Consider the following 16,698-nt stretch of genomic DNA (forward strand, 5'->3'; position numbering starts at 1 on the left):
GGTGCAAGCTCGGTTAAGTCCTCATCGCATCTAGATAGAATATGAATGTTAGCATGCGCCACACTTGAATGAAACTGACTGATGACGAGTGCCACAATTGGATGGAATAGTGAATGATAGGGGGCACCACACCTTGACACAATTGCAAGGACAGCAATGCCAACTAAATAATGCACTAACAACTTCAGCCCTCTGCATACACCTCTCAAACTCCAACACAACCACAAGCCTAAATACAGCAATCCGCACAAACTTCACCACATTGCAACAACAAAACAAACCACAAATAGACTTGCACAACAGCACACGACGACTACTGACAGTAAAACACCCCAAGCCCAGCCAACGGACCCACTGGCCTGAGGCTGCCAACAGCACATCACTGCTCTCTTTCACTTTTCCAGTTTATTCCCACTAGCACCCCCCATTTCTCCCTTTTTCAGAGCCGCCAGAGGGCCAGGGGACCACTCAGGTGGTGATAATGCGCGGCACAAATATCCTTTAACATTAACATTAAGATATATCAGTTCATTCTAGCAGAGTAACGCACATATACAGTATTTGCTGGCATTTTTAATGATACTTTTCAGAAACACAAAGAGGAAGGAATAAAATAATTAGACTTCCTACTGTGTGCAACCCTATTTTTTAAGTTGAGAGGAAAGTAGTGAGTCTCTTCTTCCATCCCCTAACCTACACGGGCAGCACATCAGATCTTGACTAGGGAGATTGGATTCAACTCAGGGAAGAGTTAGTTTCTCTGCGACAGGGATATTTAGTAAGCAATAGTCTACTAAAAGGTATAGAAGCCACAAATAATTAACTCTAGTAACGTCGGTCTGTATTGTGTACAAACAACTTCTTCCATCACCAAACACAAATGTCAATCATACTTTACCAACAACTGTCAAAAGACACCTTATTTTACATTTAGGAATGAGAATATTCATCAATCCTAATTTTATTTATTACATATCTTTTACTAATGAATTCTGGACACTTTTGCCAAGATGGAAAAAACACAACCTTCCCCAATCAAGTCTGAAACTTGAGGAGAACCATCTACGGTTCTGCAAGCACCTCAAGACTTTCCTCTTTGGTTATGCCTTCTTCCTCTCCCCTGCTGATTTCTTGTCCGATAATGCACTGGTCACCTGGCTACCCTGTGAATCGGGCCCAGGAACCCACCCGCTGAGTTGCACACCAGCACTGCCTCCCGGCAACCTTTGCACTTAACCCTACAGTCCCCTACCTGCAGTTTTGGACACTTGCTGTCTGCACTTATCTTTGCACCTGCTGGCCACACTTATTGTTTAGATCCCATGTACAGCACTGCACCCTCCCTTTCCCCCTGGCACTTCGCTTCCCCCCACCCTTTTGCTTGCACGCACGTGTCACTTTGCCCAATAAGATAGTTGTGTCCGCCTTCCCTCTGTTCCCTCTTCCTTGCCTCGTCGTGCCTTGAAACACTTGTTTATAGGTGTTTTATAAATGACATATCAGATCGCCCACACGATCGTCCACAGAGAAATAAAGCAGCAGACTAAGTTCAAGTGACCAGACATATCATCCTAGCCAAGGAGGTGGTGCATTCAGAAATGAAATCTTTCAAAAATTAATTAGCCACTTGAATGGAACCTTATGTTAATGCTTGACAGACAGAAGAGTAACAAAAATAAAATTAAGCTGCTCATTGTCAAAAGAGGAAGGGATTAGAAACGTAGAACATGTACAAAAAGGGATAGAGGAACAAAACTTGTAAATGTTCCTCTAGATAAAACACACTATAAACCAAACATGAAGCATGCTGTATATACTAGAATTTAGATCTTAATACTGTCAAAACAATACATATTTCTCAGTGTTTTATTTCACGAGACACATCAAAAGTTCGCTGTATGTTTTTTTTCAAAGGTACATAAAATGGCAGTTTGAGCGATATATAAAAAGGTAAACGCTGCTCTGGAAGAAAACAGCAGATTGCTCATTTTGCACACTTAACGAAATATACGTAGAATATCACTGACCGGAGTGATTTTATAATGCGACCATTTTGCATTAGTAGTTGAACCTTATTTCTAAAGGTTTCATACAAAACTGCACAAAATGCCACTTGTTAATGTTAAAGGATATTTGTACCGTACACTAACACCACCGGAGTGGTCACCTGCTATTAGCAAGACCATCACAAAACAAAACCAAATGTTCCGTAACTAACTGATCACTTTTAGGAGCCTGGATGTATGTATTTGATCATAGATGCGACTTAAAGTGTCCATACACAAAGACGCAGAGTCCGTTATGCATTGAAACATCTTGAAGTTGAATTTTTTTAATGATTTTAAGTTGTCCTGAGGTATGCACAGTAGGCCCCACCCAAGGAACCAGCCAGGTTGGAAATGTAACCAATCACAGGACATATGACAACTGGTTGGTGCCTTTCAAAATAATAATACATTCTAGAACATGGGCATGGCAGGAGGAAAATTACACTTCAGACAAATGTTATGTCTGAAACTCGTCTGCTTGGAGAGCACTAGTTTGCATGACTCATGTCATTCTGCATGTGTTCACATCCGAACAGAGCAAATGAAAGGGATTGCTTTTTTTTAATGGTTTACCATTGTGAGGTTACATTTGCCCATTATTTACAAAGTACGCAAAACAGGATGTTCGTGGAAAAACCAAAAGCATTTCGGCAGATTAGAAACAGACACTCTGGAAAATTGTGTTTTGGCCACGATCAAAACATAGTCAAGAAGGGAAACTGACGTGTCAGATCTTCTGGTTCCAAAGATAGAAACTTAAAACGGATGTCCTTCCTATTCCCTCCAGAGATTTTTTTATTTTGTATAGGACTTAATCAGCCCTACAGATAAGAGCCAGTCACTTTTACTCCCTAAGAATTAAAAACACATAGAACCGTGTGCCCTCGTTTTCAATCACGGAGCTACATGAATAGGTTTGAACCAGTAGTGCACGTACCACCACAGGAAGAAGAAACTATTATAACTGCCTGATCAAAAGAAGTTAACATATCTAGTAATGTGCAAAGAAATATTACAAAAACATTTCCGTTTTCCAGTTTTTTTTTTTTTTTTTTTTTTTAAAAACACTTATACAAAAAATAATCCCATTAGGAACTGGATGTACATTTTACTTGCAACTTTATAAAATAGGGAGCAAAATACTCCCACTTCAAAAACGTTATCTGGTGCACTGGACTTCATACTGGTTTGCATGTTATTTCTAAGCATTCAAATAAATATACAGATATTTAAGCAGAAGAATTGGGGGTGCATTACCCCCCCCCATATCCTGTCCCACTCAGAAACCCTAAATTTTGGATGAGCAGAGGGATTCAAACCAGAATGTATGGTATCCCACCAAAATCAGCGGGGTGAGGGCTGCCACAGCAGTGAGAAAAAAATCTGCTAAACTATTACTTACAAGAAGTGGCATCAAACTATCCTCAATCCCTACTGATTTAACAGTTCAGTTATCGGCTTTTTAAAAAATAAAAAAAAAAAGGAGAAAAAAGGCACCACTACACAAAAGCAACTGCCTACAGCCTAGGTGCTACACCAGAACGATGAACGATGGCCATTATCTTGTAGGTCTTCTGGCTCAGATTTCACAACTAGACCGTACATCCCTGAACCAACATGTTTAATGTAATATTGTGCTCTAGAGAGTTCACCGATTTGCCACTGTCGAACAATTTTGGTAGCCTTATTAAACGGATTAGAATTGTGATATCCTTAGTTCTAAAGTTGGAAACTTTGCAGTTGTCAAATCTCCTCACCCCTCAGTGACCTAATGGAGCAGGTAATACTGATACGCAGCTCCTGAGCATTCCCAGAGTTCCACAGATAAGTACACAAATACAGAGGCTAAAGTGATATGCTCAAGATCACATTTTCAGCACGTGAGATAGGCAATAGCATAATTAATATTTGAACATAAGTAAATATGTGCCTCGATTTTTCCTGGAGCTGTGTGGTTGTCATTACCAATTATTGCCAGAAAGCTCCTGCCAGAATAGAGCCATTGCTGAGGTATACATTTATATTTCTCATGTAGAGCCAAGTGTAAGAAACATGGGGACAGACGGCCTAAGATCACGTATACCTATGCAGCTGGAAAAGTGGAGAGCAAACTTTGAATCCAAAAGCTGATAAAAGTGGTCATCACACGACTAAAAATGTGCTGGCATATAGTTTGATTAGGATTTAATAGAAATTAACTTTCAGGTCTGGACATATTGGGTAGTAGCACAATACACGTGGAAGTAGTTTCAAATGGAATACGCATCCAATGTTCGAGTTACAAACTAAACTTTGAGAATTTAAAAGTCCATGAAGGACTATCAAATGAATGTAGTACAAATGCCAATGTTTCTCAGCAAACAGCAATAAACAATTGCACAAGCACTTATGGAATTCATAGTATAGGTTTTAATACCGAGCAATGCAGAGTCAGCAAATGTTATAGGGCAACCTGACTTTATAAAACTTCATGTGTTTAATGCAAAAAGGAATTACCACGTTGGTAATTTTCTTTCCGACCTCTACAGACCATGAGCACACAAGGTGTTTGTGATGCTAAGAAAAATGTAGTTCATGCTGCACAGAAACCATCTATGCTCTTCCGTCTATAACCAAATCCTAAAAAAGTGTTAGTGCAAAGTAATATTTGTCTTAAATATGTTACTGTAACCACAGGACAACGTAAGCAAATTCCAATTTTAACATAAAAGTTCAAAAACTGATTTTTTTGATTGTTTGCAGTGTCAACAAGTGCACCCAAGCTTCTTTCATATACAATTACATATTTCCAACAAAAGAAAGCCAAAAGATGTGCACAGAGTGAAAACAATACAGGACCCTCCGATTGTTCATGTTTTTTTTTTTATCAGCTTTTGTGTTTTTTTGTAGACAGTGAATATGCTTTCGAAGATCTGTGATGTAAGAAACCTCGATGGATTGACCCGAAGCCAGGAGAAAGAGACAGGTCTAAATAGACGGCACAATATGGTGCCTTGTTTGCACTAGTAATTCAATTTTTTTGTATTCTCAAATTAATGATATGCTACAGTGGACAGTCCACAACAAAGTACTGATCTGGTGCTAATTAGAGGGCTATAACAATACTTGAGCTAGCAAACATTGCTCCCAGATGAGCTGAAAAGAACGCATCAATAACTCCTTCGGTCAAGCAAAAGAAAAGTGAGGCTAAGACATCTGCCTGGTATGCACTTCGTTTGAAAACAAATAAATCCCATGAAAATAATTCCTTAAATTTCTACTGGATGGAATGTCATCTACCTCGGGGAGGGGGGGCGAAATGAAGAGCAATACAACAAATTTTAACGGAAAACAGAGATATGAGTAATTTAATATGGGTCACAAACAATTATACATAAAAGTAAATTGTTTAGGGTGCAACTTACCACCATCTCTTTCTCGAACTCTGTGAGCGTGCGCACTTTTGGCCTTACTGTGTCCCGTACCATCACTGTACTTGCTTTCAGGGCTATTGGAACGCCGCAACATCTTGTTTGGCGGTGAAGGATCTGCGGGATCTCGCATCTTGTCATGCCGATGATCTCCAGTGCTGGGGTGAGTTTTTGACGAGTATTTAAGTGTCTGCAAAAGAAATTTCAATTTTAAAAACAAACCAACTAAAAATGCAACAATTAACGAAACTCGTTTTAGTTAAGATTATGAATATAAATCACTGCTCTATATGCAAAAATCTGAATAATTAACAATGTGCAGTAATGCAGCGTTTTATTAAAAGTGTAAGGAAAACCGTCGGTTTCAATCTTGTTGGTGTTCAAGTTATGACATTTCTGCTAACATGTATCCAAACGTCACTTTACGGTAAGGAATAGGTCTACGCTGAAGTCATGTTTTTATTTCCAACACGTGTCATATTTTGAGACTTAAACTCAACAACGTGCTGATTTGATGGACAGCCATATCAACGGATCTGTTTGGCTGGACCAGCACAGCTAGTTGGGTTGTCAAAATTCAATATTTATTAAACTGAAGAACCATTCATTAGGACGAACGTTGAGATATCACCAATAAAGGTTAAGCGAACACAAAGCAATAAGTGGGTAAAGAGTTTGCACAACACAAACATCCAAGACCCTTAGTGGAATTACAGAAGAGTGGTTTAAGTCTGTGACCAAGCATTTGCCTCTGCGCTTGAGTTACTGTCATTAAACATCAATGGCTTCTCCTGCACTGTTTACGTTTAGGATGCACGCAGCACAGTTGAATCTGCAGAACTGCTTAGACACGCAGTGCTGAAATTCAGCCTAAAACTCATCCGATTATGTCCATAACATATTTCATGTGGGTGAATAAATTGGAATCCCAAATAAATAACGAAAAGGACGATCACTGAAAGGGTCGGCCACAAACTAGTGATAGAAAATGTTCCCAATATAATCCAACAGGTTTGCTTTGTGAACACTTCGTTTAAAGGGCTTGAAAATCGATGAAAGGGGTGAAGGTGTGCTATCACCAGTACTTGACAAGTTGTTTTGTAAAATGAAAACATTTCGCCAGCTTCGAGTGTGTGTGAACTGTGGCTGAGGGAACGCACAGAGCAGTCAGGCCTGGGCGCTGCTGGTGTCTGTCACACATGGAGCCGCTAAAACAGGAGGAAGGGCCCGGGTGTGGGGGGGCGGGGCGCTGGGGTTCGGGCTGCACCGAGGCCTGCAAGTGCCCGGAAGCTTCGGCCTAAAACACAGCGGCCCCGGAGAAGTACCTGGTAGGGCTGCGACTCTCGCCGGTCGTGACAGCTGGAAAAGAGCATAAAAAAGACAGCGTTAAAGGGGGCTCAACAGTCCCCGGAGGGGGGCCTTGCAGGGTAGAGGGGAGGGCGCGGCAGCCGCGGCCCCCAGCCCCGGGGAGTCTCTTCGCTGCTATACAACAAAAATGGCGGATTTGTCATTAGACAGAAAAACGGTTGTGCGTAGAAAGTGCGATTTACCCATCACTGAGTCTTGGCTGTTTCCTCGCATACATTACCATCAATGCCCTGCGTGTGTGTGGGGAGCGCGCGGGGAGGGGAACCGATATCTGCGGCTGGGGGGGGTGGTCGCAACACTAACGGGGCGGGGAGGGGGGGTGCGATTGGGGCGCGGGGTCTGTTACTGGCACGAGCACTGACAGTCCATCCTCCAGCAGCGCGCACAGCCAACTACACAACATCGGCTACAGCAGGACTGGCAGGATCGCGGGCACGGCGACGCAGTACGCAAGTAAACGCAGGCCACAACAAGAGCGTCAGACAATACTGGAGCGCGCACGCGAATAGAAATGCCCTGCGGAAGAAGGGTTGCGCATTCACGCTTGTTGCCCTACTTGAAAAGTAGAATGGAATGTTGTACTAGGCGCCTTCCTTTAATTCGGTTAATGTTGTTTCGAAGTGTGGACGCTCAAGCAATGCGCTCTTAAACTGTTTCATGAGTGGCATACAAAGTAGACCTACAAAACTAAGTACTATTTTGCTAGATACTATAAATTTGATTTTCTAGGTTGACAAAATGTTAACATTTTGCCTTCCACAAAACAGGCGCTTCCGTTTTCGCACCCTGGCTGGAAGTCTTGTCCGATAATTTTCTTCGTGCTGTATCGTGGGCGCACTTTTATTTGACTACCATATTGAAATATTAGTATTTCCGTTCAGTTTTCACCAGTTACTGCTAAGTTTCTATGATGATGATGACGACGGTGTGAACAGGGCGCGCGCTTGGCGTCATTTCCGGATTCCCCTCCTGGGACAGTGTGACAGGGTGAAGAAGCAGCTGGGTTCTGGCGTTGGAGGTTGCGTGCTGTTTGACTCTGTTCAGTCTGGTTTGAGAAAATGTGTGTTTGATGAGCGAAGAACACCAGAATGATTAGGCTTCACCCTGAATGTGGGACTTGGCCGTGAAAATCTGTCTCTGCGCGGTGGGGGTGCTCCGAGTACCTCGGTGAGCTGTGATTAGCTGCATAGCTGCCCTTCTTAATGCTGCTGCCTTTTTACTGTCAGCTCGGGACCTACCCTTCGAACTACACACAATGGCGCCTTTTTAGCGACTAGCTATCTTATTCTTGCTGATAGATTTTATCCATCAGCTGTGATTTTTTTTTTTATACCGAGGCTTGAGCCTTATCACTCCATGTTCTCGGGTTGAGTGTATGTGGTGGGTTAGGATTCTTCTTGGTCTGTGTGGTCTTGTTGCAGTAGTGCTGGTTTCACAGGGTCTTCGCAGTGATGGACCGCGGGTAGCGAGTTGGAATCGGTGCCTGTTAAGCTCCACGGGCGCGCGCACTCCTTTAGTGTAGCTTTGTGGCCGTTGTCTTTTCTGTTTTTGGTGGATTAAGATGCAGTGAGTCGAACTGTATTTGGAGGCTTACGTCGCATGTTGATAGAGTGCATAATTGATCTTTTTTATTTTCCTCAGTTTACCTGTTTCACAGTTTGCCGGTCACTAACTGTGTGTCCGTTTTAGGGCTTTGTTTGGAATTATTTATTTTGTTGGGCATATTTACATTTCGTATGCAACTTTCTTTTGTCATATTTCTATGAATTTAGGGCTATTTTTGAAAATGGCTTTTTATTATTTGAAAGTATTTCTTGAAGAGAGTGCCTGGTTGCAAGTGGGCAAAATAAAAAGCAGTAAGGGTGTGTCTTTATTATCCATTGCAGATTGGTGACTGTACTGTGGAAAATGTGCTTTTATCACCTCAATTATCCATTAACTGAACGGCCGAAAGGTGAGAATTGCGGGCGGGGCGGTGGGGGGGGGGGTACAAGTATATAGCCAGCTTGTGAAGAACCAGGCTTGGGTTGTAGTCAAGGTTCTGGCATCCCCCGACTCTAAGCCTTCTTGCACCGCGCGCAGTTTTGTCGTACATCAGCGCTGGCTGAGTGTTGCTGCTTTCTACCTCAATCCTCGGGCCACCTATTGCTGGCACTACCTCGAGGTTTCCGAACAGGGTCAGTTTATTCAAGCAGTGAAAACATATATCGGCCACCTGTCTTAATAGTGTCTAAAATATCTTCATGTATTGTGGTCTTCATATGTGAACACTCTCCTGCTTTGCTTTTTCTTCTCATTATCTCGTTTTAATCAGTGTCTTTCCCTTGTGGTGTTTTTTTAAAAAAAATATAAACTTTTTTTTTATTTACTTGGGAATGGCGTCAGGGCACAGGTGGGTTGGGGTAGTGCTTACACGCACACCCCCTCTCTACCCCCAACACCAATACATATTTGTCTCTCAGCCACTCAGAAGATTAATCATGAACACCTGGAAAATAGGTGTAAGCAAAGAGCAAGCAATCTTAAGGGTCTTCAGTCTCAATTGGCTTTGTGGTTAAGTGTCTCAACCCTGATGCTAACAATCACAGTTTGAATCTGCACAGCAAGAGGACAAGAAGTGTAAATTAAATTCCCTGCTGTTGGTGATCCGGTGGAACATGCCTTGCCGAATCTTCGATCTGGGAAGATCAGCCCAATGGCAGCACTGAGCACTCCTTTGGGGAAAGTGAAGAGCGGCATCTGGGAGCCCTGCAGAACCATTCAGTCTCGGCCAATACCCTTCTTCACACCATCCCTACTTATCAGACTAAGACCTTCCTGACCTCTGATGAGGCCACTCAGTCACATATTTCCCTTTTTACTGGCTAAGGGCAGGTCTGGAAGATGTGTAGTCTGGGGCTCTCACTTGAAGTTTGAGGCTTTTCTATGGGGGAGAATAAGAGGCCAGATCAGAAAGCAGTAACATCTCTAAAGGAATCTATTCTTGCTCTGGATACTGATTTTTATGCTGCTTTGATTGCATTGTGTTTTTATTAAGTTGTTGGAGCTGTTCTCCTACCTGGCAAACATTCTACTAAACAGAATCTGGGGGATCTTTCCCTTTCTCATAGTTCTGTTGATTTCATTTGAATCCATGCCTTATATACAAAAGTTGTCAAACTTCGACAGAGCATTAACCTCGTTTTGCTATTTCCTTACATATCATGCATTTTGTTTACATAGGCATTCCCATGGTGGGTTGTGACATTCCTTTGCATGTCCACAGCATGCTGTGCTAGGTCCCATCCTTCTCTGCCAAGTTATATCCCCACTCTGCTCTTTATCAGTAACTTGAGGAGGGAGTATTCCCTTGAAAGCTCTGAGATGGGAATGTGGGAGAAGGATAGGGAGCAAGGGGGAGGAGATAGACAAAAGAGACAGAGGAAACGAGATGAGGGGGGGGCATAGGAGAGACATAGGGCAGGGAGGGAAGCAGGAATGTGATGGCAAGAAGGTGAGATTCAAGAATGGTACATTAGTTACAAGGCAGGGAGTGAAGAGTAGAGCTGGGAAGGATAGAAGACGGGCAGGTTAAATGGGAGGACTGATAGAAGAGGGGAGAATTGAACAGTAAAGATATGAGGCGTTAGGTTAATTCTTCACATCCTGGTCTCTTGCTGTTGAAGAGGTATTTAGGAAGAGGGCACACGCAAAATAAATGAACACCACACACTGTTTTCATTCTGAATTATGTTCAAATGTCCGTTGTACTATCTGCCTTTTATTCCACTACAAACACAATTTATGGAAAACATATACCAGAACAAGCAAAGAATGTGCACATATTTCCTTGCATGTTCCATTTTCTGTGATCATTAACAATGTCTAGACACAGCCTCAAGGTTTTCGATAATTCAGTCCTTGCGTGCGATTTGTTGCTTGGTGGAAAGTTTGCATAACCCTGCTTCTCAGGACACAAATAACCTTGCTTGTTGACGGAGACAAGCCTCCCTTCCTTATCTCTTGAACAGACCCCGGCCACAGTTCGCAGGCGACCTCACATACTTCTTCCCCATGGTTTTTATGTGAAACTTTATTTCCCAGCGCAAACGCTTCCCCCATCTCCTCTCATTTTAGTGTTGACTTTCTTTGCACGGAACCAAAGAACTAAATGGCAACACTGTGAACTGCCCACTCCCCTTCGGGAAGAGTTCTGATGCACATTGTCAGGCAATTTGAGAAGCTTGCGTTGCTGTTGATAATTTGAACACATAAGGCTCACACTGGAACACTTCTTGGATACACCCGTTTCTTGATTAACGAGTGACTGTTACTTGCAAGTCTGCAGTTCCTTGGTAAAGTAACAGGTTTGTATCCCAGATGAGCTGCCACAGTCAAGCAGCCTGTTAAACATTTAAAGTGGGGACAATAGTATCACTTCTTAGCTAATTAACATACTTATAATAGGATAGTACATTAATCCCCAACATGTAGATTGGGAGCAACATGTTGCTCGTGACACCCTAAATTGTTACTTGCCAGTCGCTCTGGGCCATGGTGTGGAGGCCTAGAAGGAGGTGCTGAGCGGATGAAACCTCAATAGCATTATAGCCAGGACCGAGTCATGGACTGTGCGAGAATGTTGGCCAATGAGCCTGCTGTGTTTCCAGTTGGCTTATTTTTGTAGATGCAAGATTTGAGTTTGTTGCAAGCACGCACATTTTATTTTTCAGTAAATTCCCTTACTTTTAAAAGCAGTGTCATTGTTAAAGCCCTGTCATCTTCAGAAACTTTACGCAGCTGACAAATGTATTAATGAGCAAAATAATCGAGCCATGTTTCAGTCCTGGAGTAAATGGTCATATTATGTTCCTTTTGTATAGCTAGCAGGAGCATAATAGACAAATAGGTGGCATACCCATCTTTCCTTTATTAATAAATAATTAGCATGCACTGCTTTTTCAGGTTTGTGCTTGATGCCACCATATTACTTTTAGTGTCACCTATATTTATTACACAGTGTCCTAGTTGAAAAATTGTCATTGTTTGATAACCTCTCAATCTGGCACTTGGAGAATGGGCAGATAAGGCAAATGCATGCCACATTTTTCATTATTTATTTGCCATATGTTCAAATCCAATTAAAATACTTAATATTATAAAACCAATTAATTAATCCAAATGTTTAGTTAACACCATCATCCCCTCTATGAAGTTGTCATCAAATGCTAAAAGTTTTGACCAATGTTTGTCACTATGTTTTGTGTAAAATCCCTTTTGGGCAGAGATGAGATTCTCCAAATCAGTCACAAAATTATAATTTCTATTCCTAACCTCTTCTTCAACAGTGTAACAGGCCACAGGGGCTTTAAAATGCACTATTTGCAATTATATGCAAAAAAATAATTCTTATGAGGTAACTTCCAAAGCACAAGTGAAAATATCTGTAAACAAAACCTGTATTGACAAGTATTACTCAATCAACATGTATTTTATTTCATTTCTTCATTAAGTTAGCAACATTTAAACACGTATCATATTTCATAAAATTCCTATAGAACAAACCCCAAATAAAAAAACAGCTTTCACATAATTATAATTGGTTATTTATAACCTGCTTAATACTCAGAGGTTTCTCAGTGCAGACCAGGGAATCAAACCTGTGTTACTGCTTGTTGTCATCCTTCCAAGGCAAGTGTGTTTCCCCTGAGCTATCCTCCCAAGACTCCAGAGACTCCCATATTCAAACAAGCTATATATAAAAACCCGATCAATGACAAAATAACAGAAAAAGAACCAAATCTTCATTTACTCCCATTGTGTGGGCACACTGTGTTTCCTCCTGCACACATCCATTCATTGAGGGGTGGGTACATTTAAATGTACCAGTGGCATCAACCTCCTGCATGCTGGGGATCTTCAGATTTCTCCTTGCCGTCTTCTATGTGTATGTAAGTCTGCATATAAAGCTAAAGAAGGTAGCTTATTCATATTTTGGACATCTGCCTCTCTCGCCATTGGACACGCTCATGCTTTAAGAAATATGTTGGGTCTACTTAATGTGCCAAATGTAGTTATATCCTATAGCTATAGCTCCCAAAATAGTAATTTGTTTATATCGGGCTCTGTTGAAATCCTGCCGGCGCCAAGTCCAAAATTGCAGTATCATCAGCATAAAGAAGCATGCTATAAAATGTCCCTGTCAGAGATGGGTGGATTAATTTTCCTAAGAGAAATACCAGAGTCAAAGACTTAAAGGATTTAATTGGGGCCAACAGACATCCCTACTTTTCATCTTTATTGGTGGGGGAAAAACAATGTATAATGCCCCTGTCTTGTAAATTGGACAGATGCAGCAATGATAGTTTATGATGATAGTTTATTTATAACGCGCTTAATACCCAGAGGTTTCTAAGCGCGGACCCAAGGGATCAAACCTGTGTTGCTCCGTGTCATCTTGTTTCCAAGTCGAGCACGCTGCCGCTGAGCTATCCTCCCATGTCTGCGTATCGCATTTGGACAAGATTTAATAAACCATTAAGGACCCCAATACAATGTAAACTATGCCACAATATGATTCTATCAATCAAATCAAATGCTTTCTCCAAATCTGTAAAAAGCCACAAATGATCTTCCTCCCTTAACCTTACCTTATTTCTCCATGATTGTGCTCAGAGTGAAGCAGTGGTCCTTATCCCCAAGCACCCCCCTGAAACCGAGGGCTTCAAGATATATTACTTTGAGCCCACATCTCCAATCTGAGCAGCAAACATTTGGAGAATCTTACCTGAAATTTTCAGTAAGGAAATTGGACTATAACCTTGGGGGGGGCGGGGGGCATGGTCCAAGGACTACTTGTCCAAGGAGATGGCAAAATACCTGTCTCGACAATTGCATTAAACATAAATCAATTCCATGTCCTTCGAAAAAGCTTCCATTGTTACTCAATACATTCTTTTTTTATAGTTTCTTTTGAAACTATAAATCTGACCAGCCGTGTACACACCACTCATTAAATCATGGTTCCATTTTCTTTTCGACATTCTGCATTGAACCATGGGGCATTCCTTTCTATAAACTGGACCTCCTGAAATGGAAGACCATTTTTTCCAATATTTATGTCCCAGATAGTTTTAACCCAAGGCTCAAACGGACACTAACGTTTGTGGTGTCTGATCTGCTTAACAGTTTTGAGAGAATATCTTAATTTCTTGTGAATTAGTAATTCTTTCCAATGCCTCCGTGTTGAGCGTAGGCATCCCCAATCAGCCCCTCTGACTATTGGACATAATTTCTGTGGTGCCTACACCCCACACCATTGGAAAATTAACTCCAGAGTATAGTGATCACGCTGTTTAATCAGAAATGCAAACTTTCATAATATTACTGAAGAGAGAACAGTCCATAATACAGCAATCGATGACTGAAGAACAGTAATACTGGTCTTGTATGCTTAAGAATGCACCATTTGCCACTAAAGATTGCAGAAAATCCCTGGGCAGAATCCCAAAGTACACCTAAAAATCAGTTCTCCATTTGTGACAAATTCTACTGTCCAAACATTTGCACTACATTTCTGAAAAATATTTATCTTGAGAACTTGAAGCCCCTGGTAAAGTTTATTTAGTCCTACTATATTTTTGAACAACTTGACTGGTCGCATCTGTCTAAAAATGTCATACTGACCACACCATTTCTTCAACATTTTCTATAAACAACCATTAATGTCAAAATAAGTTAAAGGCCTTGTACTTTTATTTTACTCAAATTGCACGTGCTCTGGATAACTGTTAAGTACTGCAAATTAAAAAGTTGCAATCTTTTTTCCGCCAACTGAGCACAGAAATGTTCTGTTGAAAAATGGATGTTGCTCACCATTTCATTTGATGTAAACATTTTTCTCATTGTGCACAAAAGGTTGGGGACCCCTGGGATAGTAGATTTATTAATTTCATTTATAAAGCACTCAACAACCCAGAGGCATCGCAGGGCTGTTAGTGAGTTGTGAACATCAATACATGGTTGCAGTAGATGAGTACTTTATACAAGGTTACAGTATGATTTAGTATCAGCAGAGACCGTATAGTAGTGTGTTGTGCCAGTAGTACGGTTAGTTGAAGAGCAGTGTTTTTAGAGCTTTACGGAATGCACCGTAAGAGGGTTCTGCTCTAAGGCTGGGAGGGAGGGAGTTCCACTGTTTTGGCGGCAATGAAAGGAAAGCTTGTCCCTCCAGCTTGTGCATGCCTGAATTTGGGTTGTCCGAGGCGGTGGGCGTAGAGGGTTCTTATGGGTCTGGTAGAACCTGCTCTTGTGAACCTTTGGGCGAGATAAGGGGGCGCCAAATTGATGAGGCATTTGTGAGTGATGGCTAGTGTAGAAAAGGACACATTCTTTGACGAGAAGCCAATGGGCTGCTCTCCTGGCGCCAGAGATATGTTCTCTTTTGGGTATGCTGTAGAGGTGTGCTGTATGCTCAGCTGACAGCAGGTTGAATACAGAGAGAATTCCATTTTGTCCCGTGGAATGGAATTGGATATCTTTTGATGGTTTTAGTTTTGTGGGGCAATGGGCCTTTCAGCTATTCAGGTTGACCTGCAACCTTGCTTGGAGGGCCTTTTTAGAATATACTGGCTTTAACACTTGGGCTGAGTCCTGGGGATGATTTGGAGGGAGAATACCAGCTAATTTGGGAATCACAACATGCATCACTTTCTGCCATTCCACTCTCTTGCCCTATAGGTAGGTTTCATCCCACTCTTACAGAACTGCTATTTCTTTAATGGACCGTATCTGCACTTCTGAAGTCTTCCAATGCGATAGTACAATACGGTCTCAGAAGAGCTTCACTTTTAGTCCATCTCTGACATTCCTTTTTAGTGTTACAGTAGAGGCCAAGTATTGAATGGTTATTTATTTATTACATTTATATAGCATGCCTAACCCTCGGGCATCTGGGTGCTTGATTTAGGAATACAGTGACTTAACATTTTCTTGGGTTTGCACAGAGAAATACGGTTACAAGTACGGTACATTGTACATTAAGGAATTGTATGTAATCTACATACAGCAGGTGCTTGCAATTGTATTACTAGGTGATGCAGTAGCAAAAGCAAGAGAGCAGCAAGCCGCCGGGTGCTATAGATTGATCAGGCAATACCATTAACATAGGAATTACAGAAGTAGTTGGACAGTACAGTTGCACAAGTTGCGAGGTGACAGTCAAAGCATAGGCAGTTAGAGCATATCTAGGTTGCAGTAGGTCATGAGGAGGATGTGCCTTAGTGCTAGGTACTTAGTGCTCATTAACAGTAGATGTGCTGATTCCTAGAGTCCTGGTTTTAAAAGCCAGGTTTTTAGAATTTTCTTTTTTTCTAAAGGACCATATGGACGGATCTGTCCTGAGTTCAGGGGCCATAGCATTCCAGTAGTTTGTTGCGAGAACAGGGAAGCTGGATCCACCAGCGTTCTGTCTCTTAAATCTTAGTGAGTTTATTTGCCGTAAGTAGGCTGAGCGAGTAGGTCTAGCTGATTGAGTTTTTGAGATCAGGTTGAATAGATCGCGTGGAGCAGTGTTAGCTAGGCGTTTGTGGGTGAGGGACAAGGGACAGTACTTTGAATTTAATGCACTCTATGACTGGTAACCAGTGGATGTTTCTTCTCGCAGCGGAGATGTGGTCTAACTTTGGGATATTGAGAGCCGTTCTGATGTCGTTGTTTTGAGTAATTTGAAACTTCTTGATGTTTTTAGTAGAGGTACCGGCAAAGATGGCATTGCAGTAGTCTATCCTAGAGGATTAGTGCTCTAGCTAGTGTGATGCAATTCTTCACGGTAAGGTAGGGTCTACATGCCGTGATGAGTTTCGCAGTATGAGGAGGCTGAAGAGATGGCGTTC

General features: G+C 41.8%; 1 protein-coding gene across 9 annotated transcripts in view; it reads right to left on the minus strand.

The window, feature by feature from the left end:
• WAC (WW domain containing adaptor with coiled-coil) overlaps positions 1–7,362 on the minus strand; it is a 978,331-nt gene extending 970,969 nt beyond the window's left edge. The window contains exons 1-3 of one of the 9 annotated variants that reach the window (XM_069648101.1): positions 7,009–7,362; positions 6,784–6,817; positions 5,453–5,648 (exon numbers count right to left, since the gene is read on the minus strand). In XM_069648101.1, coding sequence (XP_069504202.1) covers positions 5,453–5,648; positions 6,784–6,817; positions 7,009–7,049 — 271 coding nt within the window. In that variant the 5' untranslated portion in view covers positions 7,050–7,362. Of the gene's footprint in view, positions 1–5,452; positions 5,649–6,618; positions 6,729–6,783; positions 6,818–7,008 lie in introns of those variants that run through there. The other 8 variants (XM_069648094.1, XM_069648099.1, XM_069648093.1 and 5 more) reach the window with 8 other exon arrangements.
• Between the last annotated feature and the right edge of the window lie 9,336 nt (positions 7,363–16,698).

This window comes from Ambystoma mexicanum, chromosome 2q (assembly GCF_040938575.1).
Source record: "Ambystoma mexicanum isolate Mex_15411 chromosome 2q, UKY_AmexF1_1, whole genome shotgun sequence".
NCBI classification, from domain to species: domain Eukaryota; kingdom Metazoa; phylum Chordata; class Amphibia; order Caudata; family Ambystomatidae; genus Ambystoma; species Ambystoma mexicanum.